The 19070-nt window shown below is 49.9% G+C and overlaps 1 protein-coding gene across 1 annotated transcript; it reads left to right on the top strand.

Moving 5' to 3' along the window:
- The first annotated feature begins 245 nt into the window (after positions 1-245).
- LOC144099357 (uncharacterized) lies at positions 246-18740 on the top strand. Its single transcript, XM_077632586.1, has 5 exons — positions 246-547; positions 1371-1478; positions 2035-2124; positions 11696-12084; positions 18464-18740. The coding sequence occupies exons 1-5, from the start codon at positions 379-381 to the stop codon at positions 18683-18685; spliced, it is 978 nt and encodes a 325-aa protein (XP_077488712.1). The 5' UTR covers positions 246-378; the 3' UTR covers positions 18686-18740.
- The last annotated feature ends 330 nt before the right edge of the window (positions 18741-19070 follow it).

The raw sequence follows: 19070 nt of genomic DNA, 5'->3' as shown, positions 1-19070 counted from the left end.
TAGACTTTTTCAGCATTTTTTGCGCTTTGAGACATTTAAAAACATGTTTTTTATCGTTAACAACTAAATGTTTTTGCTCAAAGCCCGAAAAAAGAATGAAACAGCATGATCGGAAACCACTCGTCACAGTCTCCCAGTCATTGAAACCGAAATCAAAGTTCATTTTTTAGCGCCGCCTCGCGGCAAGTCTGCGCACTGTAGTGGCGATCTCGGCGCCCATCCATTGAAATCGAGCTCACGCTTCCGGCATGTTCTTCAGGAGCCTTTCAGCGTAGTTAAGTGCGAGCCTTCTGTAAAATGGCGTCGCCCATTTGTTGATAGTCGTGGTTGATAGAAACGCGTGGTGTGTGCACGACGCGGCAGCCAAACCACATAGTCATGGGCGAACCTGAGAAACCTGTGGATTCCTTGCATAGCCGGCTGATGGCCGAAGATGATTACATGCTTCGATTGGTTGACACCGTGCATCCGAAGTACTATTTCGACGCTGACACCGTGGAGGCTCTTACTGAAGATATCAACCGGAAAGTAGAAGGTCGAGCGCAAGGTAGGCAATTTTCTTTTGCACAGTGTCAAGATGATCCCTTTTGCAGTTCGCTGTAGGCGTAAAGCAGGCTGACATGAGAAATGTCTGTTGTGCTTTGATTTGTCCGTGTGCGCGTGTTTTAGTTCCTGGCGATAATCACGCTGCTGCCGAAGACGCACAAAATATGTCGTGCATGGTCATGATCTTTCCAGAGCGGTCTGATCGCGCCTGCAGAGAGAGAGTGTGTTTATTATTCACATTTTTCACTCGTGTGTCGGCATTTATGTGGGGACAGGAAGAGGGAACTGGAAGAGCAGAGATCTCGAGGAGAACATTGGGAAAACCAACATAGGTTATTTATTATTTATTTGGATATGCTGCAGGCCTTTGTTCTGGCCCAAGGTAAAGGACTTCCATGTAAGCATACACAAAAAGAAAAGCACAAAATGCGAGAAGTGAGCACACTGGAAAGAATACACTTCAGAAAAGAAGATTGATCATTATGACAATATATAGTTTCGTCGCTTTGTGGGTTCATGAAGCAGCTAGCGTGCAGCATTATGAGCATGCTAAGCAGTCACCTTGTTGGTGCACCGTAGGTGCAGACAGAGGCTGTATCATCCAACCGGTATTATTGCAGTCACAGAAGTTGCAATACAGCTGTGTACGTGCATTTCTGAAATGCTCAGTAACTGCTGGTCATTGGTATTGCGTGTGCGGATCAAATCGCTTCTGAGCGCAATTCTCCATCTTAGCAGCAAAAATTGTACTGAGAAGTCAGTTTTGCTTCCTTTCCCTCTGCTCATTATCCAACCCCCCCTTGCTACTCTTTTTTGCGGCTCAGGTCTCAAAAAGGCGCACAAGATGGCACGCTTGGACCCAAGCCTGTATCAGACTGTCAGCCAGCTGCTGCAAGCCAACCAGCCCGCCGGCAAGAAACGCCGAAAAGCTAGTAAGTCTGCTTCATCAGTTTTCCTTTCCAGTCCTAATAATCCTGTGCTATTCATCTTAGACGAAAAAGAGTGCAAAAAGACGAGATGAATAAGGAGTAGTGTGTCTGCTCCATCGCGCTGTTTTTCGTCTAAGACGTTCAGTCACCAGCTCGTCCAGCAATACACTTTAATGCTGTCCTGTTCATGGCAGTCTGCTCTCTAGTGACCATTCACGCCTTGTTCGGCTAGTTAGTGCTCCATCCTCAGCTGGATGTTATGCAATTTGTATTGCAAGGAGGCTGAACTCACGGTTTGGCCCGTCAGCAACAGGTGCATAAGAGAGAGCATGATCGGGCTCTTCCTAAATTTAGCTACACACAGTTTGAACATATTTTTGGTCCATTTTGTGTTCGAGTTACTGAGAATGAGAAGCAATTAATTGCTTGGTCGTGTCGCACGTCTTACGCTGCTATTGTGAAGTCAACTGTGATATTCATGCACTGCTTCTGAATGACAGCTGGCCTGCATTGTGTGGGTTTTTGCCTGTGGTGAGTGCGTGTTTCACCTGTTGTGCAGAGGCCACCCTACACTCAGCTGCACTGGACCGTGCAAGTTCCCTGGATGAACTGAGACATCGCCTCAGCAACAAGATTGAGGCACTCAGAGGTAAATATTTCCAGCTCTTTTTTGCCCTAGTTGTACTGTATTTTGGTACGGACAGGCGCTTGCATTCACAGGTCCAAGCATCTTCTTATCAGACCTTCCATATTCATGTAGTTTGCACCACTCATGTAATTTGCATGAGATTGCCATAGTGCAAAGTAAAGAAGCTGAACCAAAAGAGAAAAATAAGAATAAACAGGCACTTGCTTTTGCCGTAATTTCTTAGTAGGCGATTACCGGGTATGTGTTATATAGATTTGCTGTCTCATATTGTGACAAGAAACTTTATATACAGGGGAACCCTGTTGTGATGACCCCCATAATGCGCAGGTCCACACGGGACGGAGAGGCAAAGAGACACCGTATGGCTCAGTTTAAACAAACAGGTATATTCAATAATTACACATGATTAAGATTATACATCAGAGGCTGGGGCGTCCGAGCTTACGTGCCGACGACTTCATGGGGGCGATGGAGTGGCTCCGGAGTTGGGCTCGAGCGGTTGCTGGCAGAAGCTGCACGCCGTCGGGCTTCGGCGCTGAAGGCCCTCTTGGCGAACGATCTCGTCCTGAGCGTTTTTCTTCCGTACTGCCTCTCGATTTTTATATCCTCTTCTCCACACTCCCTAGGGTGAGGACGCCCACGCCGGAGGGGAAGGAGGGGGGGCTAGGGCTTTCACTTGGGCGCACAAACATACCACCGCACTTATTGTCTCGCCCCCCTCACGTGTTGAGTCCGAGGGAAAGAATGCTGTCTTCGCGGTAGCGCATAGCGTCGGCTGTGGTACGGCGCGCTCTGGCCCGCTGACAGTTCCCTTGTCCTGGAATGTGCTCGGAAGGGCCGCCACCGGAACCGCCACGCCAATTGGGGAGGATAAAGCCTGTTTCCCCGCGGCGGCGGCGGCGGGTCCGGTTGGGTCTGGTTGGGCTTAAACCCCTTCGTTCTGGTTGTCACTCTCAACGAGCATGGCTGGGTAATTGATGATGCCTGTCATCTGGGTCTCCGTCTACGCCGCGCCGTCGAACGTGGATCCTCGTAGCACACACAAGGAATGTACCTCGTAGCACACACAAGGAATGTACCTCGTAGCACACAAGGAATGTCACACTCGCTCACCCTCCAGAAGAATGTTCTCCGAACATTTGAGTCCACGCAGCTCCCCTTGTCTTTCTGAATCGCCTCGCACAGTGCGTCCGACAAAACACTTTTCGCTGCACTCAACACCACTGCACAACACCATATGCCTCCGCTGTCATAACTGGCGTCTCCAGGGGCAGCACTGATCTTCTTTTACAGATAAACATAAAACTCAGCACCCAAGCCTCTCCTTTCTAGTCCAAACTGGACGAAATAAATTTACCACAGTTACAAAGGAGCTCCCACTTCTAGCACGATCACGGCACAGACAAAAATATAGATAACGAAAGGAAGTAGGGCAGGTTCTGCATGCGCTCCGCATGCTCTCCTGTGAAGGTGTTACTTAATGACAGAAAGGTTTAACTACCAACTCCGATAACTTAACACATAAGCACATAGCAATGTTATGAGCTGTGGCATTACACAATTCTAACCAGTTCACAACTCCGCTCTGTTTACGCCATTAGTCCGACTTAGCTTTCCGATTTCGCAGCGGATATCGGCCTTCATGAGTCATACTAAGTAAGTCTGTGCCCCTTTGTCTGCTTTGGGACTCGCGAGGGCTCGTGGCAGGAGCCTCTCCTGGCGTTATCTGCGCGGCAACCTCGCGCGCTTCTTCTTCTAGCAATGCATGAAGTAAATCCGGTGGCATTCCGGCCGTCACCTCGGGCGCCTGCCGAACAAATGCAGGAGAGGGCGTTTCTTGCGAACTATCTGCGCGCTCCGCTTCACTTCTGTCCCCATCAAAATCCGCGCTTTCCCTTTCCTCATTTCGTGAATACTGAACCGGTGCCGACTTGAGGCGATTTGCGTGTATCCTTATCAAACGCCGGTTCACGTCTCGGACTCTGAAGTTTACCGGAGAAAGCTTCTCGACAACCTCGCACGGTCCTCTCCACTTCGTCTGGAACTTACGAGCTAGCCCAATCTGCCTTTGGCAGTTTTCAATGTACACGCTGTCCCCCACATCAAACGGCGCGTCTCTAGCACTGCGATCGTGCACCTCCTTCCTGCGCTTCGCCGCTTTCTTTAAGGACTCCTTTGCGATGTCCCTCGCCACTTGCAAGCGCGATTCTAGCTCAACCTTATAGTCGTCCAGTGAAGCGTATGGGACACGACGGGGGCCCTCTGGCACTTCACTAGGCTGGTCCGGGTCTCGGCCGTAGAGAAGAAAGAATGGCGATTCGCCCGTGCTCTCGTGTGCTGCGGAATTGTAGGCAAACATTGCATACGGGAGCCACAAGTCCCAGTCCCGCTGGTCGCGCGAAACAAAATGCGACAGGAACCCGGCCACGGTTTGGTTCAGTCGCTCCACCGCGCCGTTGCAAGCCGGATGGTACGGTGTTGTCTGCTTCTTAGCGATCTTAAGCAGCTCGCAAACTCTCCTCATTAGCTGCGACACTGAAGTTCGTTCCCCGATCTGTCAAGAGTTGCCTCGGGGGTCCATGTCGGAGCACGATCTGTTCGACAAATGCTCTTGCAACCGTGTCTGCCTTCTGATCTGGGAGTGCTACCGCTTCCGCGTATTTTGAAAGGTGATCGACAAATACTAAAATGTACTTGTTTCCGGAAGTGGTCGTGGGCAAGGGGCCCATTATGTCCATACCTGTCCGCTCGAAGGGAGCCGAAACCTCAGGGAACGGCTGAATTGGAGCTGGTCTTCGTCCCTTGGGTGTTTTTCTTTCGAGACAGGAATGACACTTCGCACAGTAGTCTCTAACATCCTGTCGCATGCCACTCCAAAAGTACAAACGCTCCACACGCCTGCGTGTCTTCGCTACGCCAAAATGACCGGCGCATGGCGCATCGTGAAACTCGCGAAGAACCCTTTCTGTCCACGACCGAGGTATGACGACTCTCTCCCAAGCGGTTTTCTCTGGTCTCCCTTTCCTGGTTGGCCTCGTGCGCCGACACAGGGTGCCGTCTTTGCCAATGAAATAACCTAGCTGTTCGGGGTGAGACGGTGTGCCCTCTAAGCTTTCGATTATTCGCTTCAGGTCAGGATCTTTGCACTGCTCTGTGCGTAATTCGGCGGGGTCGACTACGGGGACAAACTCATCTATAGCTGCCACGGCAGCTGTGCGGCTGAGTGCATCAGCATTCAGATGTGTCTTTCCTGACTTGTGCTCAACTTCAAAGCAGTATTCCTGCAGGTGTAGATTCCATCTAGCGAGTCACGAGCTAGGGTCCCTGACACTCATCACCGATTTCAGAGGATGGCAGTCTGTGACTAGCTTGAATTTGCGGCCGTAAAGGTAGCATCTGAAGTGCTTTACTGCCCAGACAACGGCGAGGCACTCCCTTTCCGTAGCTCCGTACTTTTGCTCTGTGGGGCTCAGCTGTCGGCTAGCAAAAGCAACGGGATGTTCTTTGCCCTCGATAACCTGAGATAGCACGGCACCAACTGCGAACTTTGACGCATCTGTGGCCATAACGAAGGGCAAACTAAAATCCGGGTGGCGCAACAGCGGTGCACTCATTAGCTTCCTTTTCAGGGCCCCAAAAGCATTCTCCGCGTTTTCGTCCCAGCGAAAGGCGACATTTTTGGCTGTTAAGGCGGTGAGCGGCTTAGCGAGCTTGGCGAACTCCTCTATGTGCCTTCGGTAGTAACCGATCAGGCCGAGAAACTGCCGGACCTGGCGGACGCTAGTCGGGGATGGAAAATCCGAGACACACCTTAGTTTCTCAGGGTCCGGTCGCACGCCGTCAGCCGAAACAACGTGCCCGAGGTATTTCACCTCGTTTTTGAGTAATTGGCACTTAGAGGGCTTCAGCTTGAGACCCGCTGCTCTTAGTCGCACCAAAACCTGCTCAATATCGCGCAAATGGTTATCAAAACTGTCACTGCATATGATAATGTCATCAGCAGACAAGTTAAAGGAAATGAGGGGCCCGTTTGACAAATTTATGAAGGGAGCCAACAGTCACCGAAACCAAGGTGCATAGGGGAACGTTAATTTTTTTTTTTTTTTATGTGTTATGCTTATCAGTGGGATAATAATACTTAAATTAATAAATGCTTAAAGAAAATTACTTATAAAGCAGCAGAAAAAACAACCATGCCGCCGGTGGGATCCGAACCCACGACCTCCGAATATCGCGTCCGGTGCTCTTACCAACTGAGCTACGGCGACGGCTGTCCAATCTGCTGCTCTCGTGGGTATATATGTTTACTGGGTGTAACCGAGCCTTGAGAGTGTTCACCAGCGCCACCCTCGACCATAGCGGCGGACGTAGCACGTCCTGTAATACCGCGAGCGTGACGTAGAACGTCATCTAACGGCAAGGGCGGAAACTGTGCGAGAGCCCTCTTATGCTACCTATGGCATCAAGACTGCCAGAACCGAGACCCTCGTTAAGCTATTAGCAGACAAGTTAAAGGAAATGAGGGGCCCGTTTGACAAATTTATGAAGGGAGCCAACAGTCACCGAAACCAAGGTGCATAGGGGAACGTTAATTTTTTTTTTATGTGTTATGCTTATCAGTGGGATAATAATACTTAAATTAATAAATGCTTAAAGAAAATTACTTATAAAGCAGCAGAAAAAACAACCATGCCGCCGGTGGGATCCGAACCCACGACCTCCGAATATCGCGTCCGGTGCTCTTACCAACTGAGCTACGGCGACGGCTGTCCAATCTGCTGCTCTCGTGGGTATTTATGTTTACTGGGTGTAACCGAGCCTTGAGAGTGTTCACCAGCGCCACCCTCGACCATAGCGGCGGACGTAGCACGTCCTGTAATACCGCGAGCGTGACGTAGAACGTCATCTAACGGCAAGGGCGGAAACTGTGCGAGAGCCCTCTTATGCTACCTATGGCATCAAGACTGCCAGAACCGAGACCCTCGTTAAGCTATTAGCAGACAAGTTAAAGGAAATGAGGGGCCCGTATACACGAAGCACAGCCTCCCCAGAAGACCTGCCAGGATAACATCAGCAGTTCTCTGCCAGACAGCAGGGCTGTTGGCCAGACCCATCGGCATTCTTTTCCATTCATAGTGCCCTGAGGGCGTGTTGAATGCCGTTTTCTCGGCATCTGCCGGATCCATTGCTATCTGCCAGAATCCCGCCGCCATGTCCACTACCGTGAAGTACCTGGCAGAGCCCAGCTGAGAAAGCGTCTCCTGTATATTGGGGATGGGGTATGGATCGATGCGAGTTACGGCATTTAGTTTGCGGTAGTCCACTACCAATCGATACGAGCCATCTGGCTTTTCCACCAATAGTGCTGGTGCTCCCCAGGGTGACTTTGAGTGTTCGACAATGCCGCGATCAATCAGGTCCTGCACCTGCCGCTCCATCTCCTCACGTTGGGAGTAAGGAATCCTGTACGCACGCTGGTAAACGGGCGATGAAGTGCCGGTTTCTATCCTGTGCTTTATAACGCCACAGCAGCCCAAATCCAGGTTGGACGCGGCGAATACCTCCGAGTAGTCGTTCAGCAAACCAGCCAGAGCCATCTGGCTTTTCCACCAATAGTGCTGGTGCTCCCCAGGGTGACTTTGAGTGTTCGACAATGCCGCGATCAATCAGGTCCTGCACCTGCCGCTCCATCTCCTCACGTTGGGAGTAAGGAATCCTGTACGCACGCTGGTAAACGGGCGATGAAGTGCCGGTTTCTATACTGTGCTTTATAACGCCACAGCAGCCCAAATCCAGGTTGGACGCGGCGAATACCTCCGAGTAGTCGTTCAGCAAACCAGCCAGAGCCTCCCTCTCCCTGGATTTTACGTGAGAAAGATCGAACGACACCTTTGGAGCAGCCGAAGGACTAGCATGCTCTACAGTTGCGAGTACCGTATCGGTGGGCTCACGTTGCTCTATCGCAGAGGTGAAGAAAGCCAATGTTTTGTTCTTGGGAAGGCTCAGTGGCTGCTGGCTACAGTTAACCACCCGTAGGGGCACTCTGTGGGTGTCATTAACTGTCACGAGGCACGCGGCTGCCTTCAGGCCATTGCTGAGAGAGTCGACCGGCTCAAGCACTCCCACGGCGCCGCTCTCTACATCTGAAGGCACAAACGCGTACAAAATGTGCTCCGACCAAGGAAGGACGACCGCCTCCTCGACCAGCCGGACGGCAACCCGCGAATATACCTTCTCCAATGATCCCACTGTTTGACGGGTGTCAATATCGGTAATGCGAATCTCAGCCCCTCTCCTGTTCAAAAACGGAACTTTTGAGCCGCCCGCATTAACCTCTTCCTCAGAGAATGAGACTACTACCTTCCCTTTTCTCAAAAAATCCTGCCCTAATATACCTGACACTCCGTTTGGCAGAGACACCGTGTCCGGGCATACGTAGCAGGGGTGCTCCAATGCAATTCCGCCGAGAGAGAAGTGTAACCGGTAGAGTCCACTTATGCCAAGAGGATCCCCCGTTATGCCTACAAATTTGGTTGCCATACCACCAGACGCTTCCAACACCTCGCGGTCCCCCTTCCTTCGAAGCGTGTTAAAACTGCTCTCCTTAAGCAATGTCACCTTTGACCCCGTATCTATCAACAATTCCATGCAACAACCATTTAACTTGCAACGCACAACAGGGCATGCCTCGTCGGCCACACAAACTACCACCACCTCATCATCCACTGCTCCCTCCCCACGCTCCTCAGGCTGGGGAGGACTAACTAGTTTTTTGTCTCGGTATCTGGAGCCCTGCTGTAGGCTTGCTTAGGGCGTGTCTCGCCTGCTTCTCTTTGTGGCTCCCCACGGCGCACGTTTTGGCAGAACCTGGCGATGTGTCCGCGACCCTGGCAAGCGAAGCATACGATTTCTTCAAAATCTCGCATACCGCGCCTGTAGCTTTGTGGCGGTCTCCGGTTTCCAGCGAATGGGCGCTGTTGAGCGCGCACTTCAACCTGGCGTTCTACCTGCTGAGATAGCAGCTGTTCCAAGCGATCTAACCGCTCTGTCAAGAGAGCAACCTCAGGGTTGAGCACCGCTCTCTCTATGACGCGTACTCTCGCTGCGGCTGTCGTTAACGCCTCATTTCGTTCCTCATCCAATGCGGCCTCCACAGCTTGGTCGAAATTGCTCGGCTTACGCGAGAGCACGAACCGGCGCACGGGGTCTTGCAGACCAGCCACGAACAAAGCGGTCATTTCCTCTTTAAGTAGATCCTCCGCGTATTTCTTCCTTAGCTGGTCTCCTTCCTCCTCCCTGCTTAACGTATCGCGTGCTAGGCGCTGAAGCCGCGACGCAAATGTTTGCACGTCCTCCCCTACCATCTGTCCGGCGTCACGGAACCTCTGTACCCGCATGTGACGTGGTTCAGTGTCGAAATGCTCAAACGCGAGCTTCTTAAATTCCGCAAATGATTTTGTGGATTTTACTTTTTCGTCTCGCCATGCAAAATCATGAGCAGCTCCTGCCATCTTACACCTCGCCATTCCCAGCATTTGAGCATCGGACCATCCCCCCATTTTCCCAATCTCTTCTAGCATGGAAAAGAAATCGCAGATTGGAACCCCTGTCATATCTCCTGTAAACGTCGGAATGACGGTTCCTAATGCCAGCATGCTTGCTCCGAGCGACGGCTGTGGAGTGGGAGCTCCCTCAGATAAAGACATTTTTTTTTTTTTTCAAGCCCTCCGGTGCCTCAAGCCTCTCATATGGGGGTAAAAGTCCCACAATCAGTCCCGTGATTCCCTTTTGATTACAATTTTGAAGTCATGAATGTCGCAGCATTCAGAGGACATTTGCTTTTGAGACCCCACTTCTGACACCAGTGTGATGACCCCCATAATGCGCAGGTCCACACGGGACGGAGAGGCAAAGAGACACCGTATGGCTCAGTTTAAACAAACAGGTATATTCAATAATTACACATGATTAAGATTATACATCAGAGGCTGGGGCGTCCGAGCTTACGTGCCGACGACTTCATGGGGGCGATGGAGTGGCTCCGGAGTTGGGCTCGAGCGGTTGCTGGCAGAAGCTGCACGCCGTCGGGCTTCGGCGCTGAAGGCCCTCTTGGCGAACGATCTCGTCCTGAGCGTTTTTCTTCCGTACTGCCTCTCGATTTTTATATCCTCTTCTCCACACTCCCTAGGGTGAGGACGCCCACGCCGGAGGGGAAGGAGGGGGGGCTAGGGCTTTCACTTGGGCGCACAAACATACCACCGCACTTATTGTCTCGCCCCCCTCACGTGTTGAGTCCGAGGGAAAGAATGCTGTCTTCGCGGTAGCGCATAGCGTCGGCTGTGGTACGGCGCGCTCTGGCCCGCTGACAGTTCCCTTGTCCTGGAATGTGCTCGGAAGGGCTGCCACCGGAACCGCCACGCCAATTGGGGAGGATAAAGCCTGTTTCCCCGCGGCGGCGGCGGCGGGTCCGGTTGGGTCCGGTTGGGCTTAAACCCCTTAGTTCTGGTTGTCACTCTCAACGAGCATGGCTGGGTAATTGATGATGCCTGTCATCTGGGTCTCCGTCTACGCCGCGCCGTCGAACGTGGATCCTCGTAGCACACACAAGGAATGTACCTCGTAGCACACACAAGGAATGTACCTCGTAGCACACACAAGGAATGTACCTCGTAGCACACAAGGAATGTCACACTGTTAATTGGGACTTGCTTGGTGCAGCCTTTATTCCGACAGTTTAGACTTGCCACCATCGGGCATATTGAAAAGTCTTCCATTAAATGAAACTCTGCACAGTACAAACAAATTTTTGGATGCCTTTTGAAATAAAGCTCTCGAGAGTTGACTTTGCAATACATTAGTTGATCATTCTGGGCTCAAAAAGCGGCTGCCAGCTATATTTTTAAGTTCGGACCTCACAGATAGTTGATAGATTGCTGGAAGACAGCTGCGTGGCATCAGACTTGTACATTCGATAGTTGATTTACTGAACCTGGATTTGCTTTGGTTTCAGAAATGGTTGCGGCAACCCAAAAAGCATGTTTATGCAGTAGGAAGTTCTGTAAGGGATTTGACCGTTCCAAAGGCTGATGGAAAATGAAAAAGAGGTGACTGGACGGATATGGGGTTGAAACCTACGACTTGTGATGGCTTCCGACGTGTTCTCGTGTTTTGTTTCTGGTTGCAGTTTCTAGGCATGTCTTTTTTTTCCCTTGTGGTTTTCTGCCAGAAAAAGAGGGAAAACAGCTCCTTGTTAATATGTTTATACTTGTACCACAACTGTCCTTTGTTTTCTCATTTCTAATTATCGTTTCATGAGTTACACACATGACTAGTTATCCCTATTGGAAGCAAACGACACACGTATGCGCATCTGTGGAAACATTCATGTGCGCACATGCGTATAATGCGAAAGCTAAGGGGAAAGCTTTGTTAGTGTATAGGCATCGTTCGATTTCACTGTGCAGTCTTTAGTCTCTTGTTCTTGCGAGACTACCCAAATGTGGGCCGTTCTCATACATTATTCAGACGTGATTTTGTCCCTGATGAGTTTGCTTGGTGGCCATTGCTGCAGGAAGCCGGCCCATGGGAGGGGAGCGCAAAGCCACCAAGCGAGCCGCCAAGCCACCGTCCAAGCCGACGCCAGCCAAGCTTCCCAAGTCAGGCCAGGACAGCGTTCCCACTGCTGATAAGAAAAAGAAAGCTAAGAAAGTGCCACAGCAACCTCCTGCCGTCTTCAACCGCGACGGCCGCATGGTGTTCAGCAAGTTTGAGCTGGCCGACTCAGTGGCAGACAGGACAGAGCTGCAGCCAAAGCCAGCAAAGAAGAAGAAACTTATGCAGCAACTGGAGGCAAAGGTGGAAAAGATGAAGAACCTGGAGGAGCGTGACCCCGAGCGTGCAAAGCAGGTTCAGGAGAAGGAGAAGTGGCATCGTGCATTGGACAGGGCTGAGGGTCTCAAGGTAGGTTCTTGGACAACTTATACATTTTTCATACTTGTTTTTTAAATGCTGCAGCATCATAAAGACCAAGAAGCCTTTGGCTGCACTGCTTTCTTTTCCAGCGTGACACACGGCCATGTTTTCCGTTGCGACATTAGACCTTGCAGCAGTGCTGCATTGCATGTTGCCACTGGAGGCAAAATGTGTGCAGAATTTCAGATACTCTGCTGATAGTATTATTCGTTGGTTTATTAAATTCACAGTTTTACTTCTTGAATTCTTGAAGTAGTATTAAAATTTTTTTAGTATTTGAAAGTTGTGAATTTTCCCACATTCAGCTAGCTCATGGTCGACAAGGGCGATTTGTAACTGTTCTCACTGCAGGGTCTTGCACATGTCACATCAGTGAACGTGCACTCCTCTTGTAGAGCCGACAGCCTTGAAGTGGCGAAAGCATATGTGAGGTACTATTAAGCCTTGTATATGGTTGTTGTTATCATACTTGTTGTGGCTAAAGAGACCTACCTAAACAAATGAGTTGACAGGCATTGCGAGTACAGTAAAACCTCGTTAATTCGAACTCGAGCGGGACCGCAAAATTGTTCGAATTAAGCGGAGTTTGAATTAACGAGCGGGCGCTAAAAAAAGTGGCCATCACGCCCGGCAGCACGGGCCGAAGTTAAAACAGGCATATCTGAGATCGTTATCTCTTACTACGCGCTACTACACATTTGCGGCGGGCGATTGCACGAATTAAAATCATAGAGCCCTAATGTGGAAGGAAATAAAGTTAATTTGTTTATGCGGTTGGAGCTAACATCAAAATGCATTCGCGTAAGCAGCAAGCTTAATGATTAAATATGACACTATGCTTCAAAAACATGTTTATTAACAGCAGATTGGCAAAGCATATCAAAGAGAAAAATAATCGGTGATGCGCATTTGTTTTCGTTTTCTTTGCCGTGACTCGACAAGCATCGTCTGCAACTTGCCCAACAGCTCCAATGCAGCGTCCGAATTATCATCGGCGGAGAAGTAGCGCGCAGCCAGATCGAGTGCTGACTCTGTTTCACATGCACTCGGGGGTGGCAATGGATTGTCGCCTCCGTCGGACTCGTCATCGCTGTCAGCTGTGCTCGCCGCGCCCGAGTTGTGCGGCATCTGGTCACCGCAGGCCGCTTCAATAATCTCGGCATCGCTTAACGGCCCCGATGTCTCCACGTCGCTGTCAACGTCTACGAAGCTCTGGAAGTCAACACCCTCCGATAAAGCAGCGTAGGCAGGGTGCAGCGCGACGGAGTCATCACACTGAGCATCCAGCTCTGCCGTGCTGCAGGCTTCTGGGCCTTCAATGAAGCCGCACTTTCGGTAACAGTTCGCGACTGTGTCCGCCTTGACAGCATTCCACGATGTTGCCAGCATGTGGCAGGCTCTGAGGAGATTAACGTCGTACGATTTGCCGCTGTCCATACACACAAGAATCCGCTCTAGGAGGTGGCGCCTGTACAGTGTTTTGAGGTTTTTAATAACCCCAAGGTCCATAGGCTGCAGCACAGCCGTAGTGTTTTTCGGCAGAAATGCCAGACGGATCGCCTTCAGTCCGCTGATGTCACAATGGGCTGAACAGTTGTCGACGAACAACAGAACATTCCTGTTCTGTGCCGCGAACTTCCTGTCGAGTGTGCGCAGCCAATCCATGAAAATTGCTCGCGTCATCCACGACTTTCTGTTGAAAGTATAATCAACAGGGAGAGTTTTTAGGCCTTTAAAGCAGCGAGGCTTCGCTGCTTTGCCTATAACTAGTAAGCGGCACCGTTCCGTGCCAGTCGCGTTTGCGCACACCAACACCGTCACTCTTTCCCTGCTTCTCTTCCCGCCTGAACAAGTGTCGCCTTTGTAACTGATAGTCTTGTTCGGCAGCAACTTAAAATAAAGCGCGGTTTCATCTGCATTGAACACATCGCTGAGCGAGTAATCGGCAAGGTAGTCCTTTAGCTGACCTGAGATCCAATTTTGTCACGTTTCTTCATCGACTGCGGCTGCCTCTCCACAAACGCTTTTAAACGTAAGTCCGTGACGGGCCTTGAAACGCGACAACCAGCCTTCCGACGCGCTGAAGTCACTTATGCCCATCTGGCTGGCGAAGTCCACTGCCTTTGCGGCAATTATTGGTCCACTTAGCGGAATGTTCCTGCTGCGAACATCCTTAATCCATGCCATTACAGCATCCTCCATCTCTGGATGAGCCGATGTTCTTAGTCGTTTCCGCGAGGGCTCCATCTCCTTTTGATACGCATTGAAGATCGAGTCCTTGTTCTTGAGGTATGTGGACAGCGTGCTTTTCTTGACTGCAAACTTCTCTGCGATCGCTGTCTTTGTTAGGAGACCATGTTCGACCTCCTGTAATATCTCCACCTTCGTCTTCAAATCCTTTGCGGAGTACTTTCCTCGGTTTGCCATGATTGCCACAGTTGATGAGACGTCACCAGCGAGATACCAAACAAACGAGGAATATCACGCAACACAAACTTCGCTACACACCGCGGCAACAAAGACTAGGCGCAAGAGGGGCCGGGTGCTGCGTGCAGGATGAAGGAAAGGAAAGAGTCTTCGCTTCCCGAGCTGCACAATAAAAGGGTACCGGAAGTCACGCGTTCTCGCAAGGGCTACTGGGAGAGTTTAGCCGACGGTGCAGCCAATAGAACGCTGGGCGCAGCGGCGTCGTCTGCTGCATGGGCAGGCGCGCTGGGACGGCGCCCAAGTAGAGGGAAGCGGGGGAACGGGGAGGGGAGGCCCGCTTGATTGAAACGTTTATTTCCATCAGAAAAAAAGTGCGGCTTCAAAAAAATGTGACGTAACCGCCTCTCCCGAGTATTTCCTTCCTCCATGGTCGCGTGCGTCTCCAATGGTCACGACCGCCTCGGCGCAGCGGAAACCTGCAACGGCTTGCGCCGGAGCCACCGTGGCCGGAGCATAGGTGGCGCCCGCGGTAGTGTGGCTACCCGCGTGACCGCGCATCAGCCAAAAATAGACAAGCCAATGCTTCGACGCTCCGGCAGCGAAAACCTGCTACGGCATGCACCGGAGGGTTGGTTCGGGCAACGAAATTCACGTCTCACCTCGTGCGTGCTGGCTTATTTTTTTTCTCATCATTCTGCATTTTTTTTTTAATTTTCAGCGCATTGTATTTGCTACGAGGTGACTTCTATATGCGAGGAGCAATGCCAGCCATCGGCGCCTAGTTCGAATTAACCGACGTGGATACCGGCATATTCGAATTATCGGGAGTTTTGACCCATTGAAATACACAGGGCTTTGCCGGGATCCGGCCGTCAGTTCGAATTAACCGGAAGTTCGAATTAAGCGATTTCGAATTAACGAGGTTTTACTGTAGCCGCTGATTTAGACTTGGCTGATCCATGTTTAGTGATGGGAAATGAAGTGCCACACCATTTGGGACATCATTTAGTTGAGTGCCACATTACAGTTGATTAAGGTCCATAGTTTAATTTTGATCCCTTGAGGAATCGATTCCTGGAAGGGCACATGAATTGACTGAAGCAGCAGAAGCAGTTCTCACAGTTATTTGTGACACAGAGTATTATTGTACCAGCATCATGACAGTCATGCACTCATGTCTCGTGAAACACGCTTGATTTGGCAACTATGCATCTTGCTGTAGGGCCTGTAAGGCTGCAGATGGGCATTAGTGCTAATTGAAAATCTCAGAGGTGTGGTATTTCATGAACAGCCACTCCTGCGTCAAAACAAGTTGGATGTCGCCACATTTTGCATTGCAGCAACTGCTACATTGGTTCTTTTTGCTAGTGAGCAGAAATGCGTATTTCCAGGCATACTGTCTGAACGATAACGAATTTATTCTGGCATATATTTTTCTTTTCTGCTTTGGCTTCGTTCAAAACATTGGTTTACATGACGTCTTGAACTCCTTGGGCTGTTCCAGCCGTTCAGGCTTTCTATGCCCACATGCACAGACAGTGTAAGGTGACGATTTTATCGTGATATACAATTTAGTTTTTGAGTATTTCGTGCTTTTAGTTTGAAAGAGCAGTTCACACAACTGTGCAAAATTGCTCAGGCTATTCCAACCATCAAGGCTGTTTTTACCTGCCGGAACAGATGGTGTGGCTGCACCTTTGAAGTTTTTGTTGGAAAGAAGCTCTGCAACTGCTTCCGTAGCTTTGAGTACCCATGAAGAAAGTGAAGGATGCACATTGAAGCATACTGATGTGCCGGTCAGAATGGCTTTATCACTGTTGGGCGTGATCGGCGACACTTGGTTGGTCTCATCAAGCACCAGTTAGCTGGAATTTTCAACTACAGCGACGGAGCTCTCTTTGCTGTTGTGTTGTGGAAACAAGGAGGGGGCAGAAGCAGTGCAGTTGCAATTTTTTCTACTGTGGTTGGATTAACACCTCTAAGAGTCTGTTTTAGTCACTATTAGTGCATAGAAGCAGTAGAAACCTTCAAAAAGAAAATGTCATAACACAAAATGGGGCATACCTAACATCATGCGGCTTTCTGTGAAAATGCTGTGGACACAGTAGATACAGTTACTTATTACAATAGAACCCCGCTATAGTCAACTCGGATATAGTAAAAACTCTGACATAGTAAAGTGAAACTGCAGTCCCATTTCACCTCCTATAGATGACTGTGCATTTTTTTTTTCGGTTGTATAGTAAACATTTTTTTCAGAAAAGCGTCTATAGTAAAGAGCGCCTGGCCGTAACGATGTTCCCGTGGCATGATGTTTGTGCGCTGTTTGTGCTGTGAAGCCTCCTCACATGGCGCTTATGATGTGTGATAGCAGTGGAGCTCCACCGCGTCGCATTGTGAAGGATATGGGAGGCCTTTACAACTTTGCAGCAGTTCTGCTTCGACATTCCCGACAGTATGCACCCAGTGAAGCATTAGCGGAGGCGGGAAAGACAGTCATTCCCACGCTGTTCTCTTCTCAAAATCGGGTTCCTATTGCCCGGACTCCAACGAAATAAATTTACCAGCTTTCAGATATGGAGCGAATAGGCAGGCCCAAATGCAGTAAAAGCTTGGTAATTCAAGCCCTGTTAATTTGTAAATCCGGACAAGTTTTGGGGGGGTTTCGGGGTTCTTCGGGACAGTTTTTTCAGGGTCATTCGATAGTTCTAACATTTACTGTATGTGCTCATTTTACAAAGTGTGTTATTGCTACAGTTTGAAAAGTGTATAGGTGCATGCACATAAACAAGAGAAATTCACTGCAGTGCCAAATTGGAGCTTATGTTTTCAAAAGTCGCCTGCATTTCAACATGCACACAATATGGCGAAATGAATTTAAGCAACAATTGCTGTTGGGCTAGTTGGTTGTTTTCCATGCCTGTAGGCACTGCCGCTCAAAGAAATACGGAGCACAACGGAGAATAAGGAGGACGATAGGTCCTCCTTGTTCTCGTGCTCTATCTCTGTTTGTGCTCTGGTGCCTGCAGGCGGGCAAACTGGAGAGGCATTACGTGGCTTTCTTGATTTGTTCGCATCATCATCATCATCATCAACCTGACTATGTCCACTGCAGGGCAAATCCCTCTCCCATGCCTCTCCAGTTAACCCTGTCCTGTGCCGGCTGCGGCTGTTTTATTCTTGCAAACTTCTTTATCTCATCCGCCCACCTAACTTCCTGCCGCTTGCTGCTATGCTTGCCTTCTCTTGGTATCCAATCTGTTATCCTTAAGGACCATCGGTCATCCTGCCTTCGCATTACGTGCCGTGCCCAAGCCCATTACTTCTGTTTCTTTTCATTGTTTCCTTTCTTTGTTTTTTTTTCTTTTTCTTTTGTTCGAATACAGCACAGCATATGCCATCTGTGCTGTAGGCACCGTTGCCTTGTTTTGTTGTGCACATTTTTGTTGTAGCTCAGTGTTGTAGCGCAGTGGCTCAGTGGTTATTACGCGCGGCTGCTGTCCCGAAAGATGCAGGTTCGATCCTGGCCACGATGATCGCATTTCGATGGAGGCGAAAGGCTAGAAGTTTGTGTACTGTGCGATGTCGATGCACGTTAAAGAACTCCAGGTCGTCGAAATTTCTGGAGCCCTTCACTAAGGCATCCCTCATAGCCGGTGTCGCTTTGGGACGTTAGACCCCCCCCATAAACCATAAACCATTTTTGTTGCGCCGTTTGGTTTCTCGTATTAATTTTATGCCTTTCCAAAAAGGCATTTACACAAAACTTTGTTAAAGTGAGATTGTCCAGTTGAATGATATTAAGCTTGGAGCACTGGTGGCTATTGTTCAGTACTTACAGTGGACTCTGTGGCTGTGAAATCGTGAGAATACATGTGATGCCACCCTTTTGCCTTATTCTTCGTGAAATTCATGAAAGCTGCCTTTGCTTTTGCCATAGGTGAAAGATGACCCTGCATTGCTGAAAGCATCGATGAAGCGGCATGAGAAACGGCGGCAGCAGAGTCGCAAGAAGTGGCAGTCACGGACCGAGCACGTCCAGCAGCAGCAGCAGGAACGCCAGCAAAAGCGGCGGGACAACATCAAAGCACGCAAACAGGCCAAGCTCCAGACCAAGATGAAGCGGCTTAAGAAGAAAGGCCGCATTGTGCCAGGCTTCTGAGAAGTTGGGGGAGAGGAGGGGGACAGAATATAACCTTTGGGAACGCCACCAGAAACCGTGTTGGTGTTGCTTGCTGATGTTCTTACAATGTGTCTAAGAGTGTATTATACAAAGGAGGAGGAGGGAGCGGAGAAATAACTATTTTAAGAAAAGAACAAAAGGTCCTCAAGGGTGAGCTCTTACTTATCCTAGAGTCCACAGGCTTGGGCCTCATGGAGAGCTCTGCCCACTAGCCATGTTTGGCCAGCTAGTTGAGCAGCTCGTAGAGCGGCCTCCTATCAGGAGGAGGATGGGTTGGGTATGTGTGGAACTGGCATGGGTTGGAGGCATTCCCACAGGTAGTGTATGAGGGTGGCCTTGGCCGCCCTATATGTTGAGCAGAGTG

Source organism: Amblyomma americanum, chromosome 7 (genome assembly GCF_052857255.1).
Source record: "Amblyomma americanum isolate KBUSLIRL-KWMA chromosome 7, ASM5285725v1, whole genome shotgun sequence".
NCBI lineage: Eukaryota > Metazoa > Arthropoda > Arachnida > Ixodida > Ixodidae > Amblyomma > Amblyomma americanum.
This window is presented reverse-complemented; position numbering and strand designations above follow the sequence as displayed.

What these genes read in the sequence shown, in the direction of transcription:
- LOC144099357 (XM_077632586.1), top strand. Translation starts at nt 379, where the DNA reads ATGGGCGAACCTGAGAAACCTGTGGATTCCTTGCATAGCCGGCTGATG. An exon ending in AGTAGAAGGTCGAGCGCAAG is followed by an intron (nt 548 to 1,370) that starts GTAGGCAATTTT and finishes TTTGCGGCTCAG; the next exon opens with GTCTCAAAAAGGCGCACAAG. An exon ending in CAAGATTGAGGCACTCAGAG is followed by an intron (nt 2,125 to 11,695) that starts GTAAATATTTCC and finishes CCATTGCTGCAG; the next exon opens with GAAGCCGGCCCATGGGAGGG.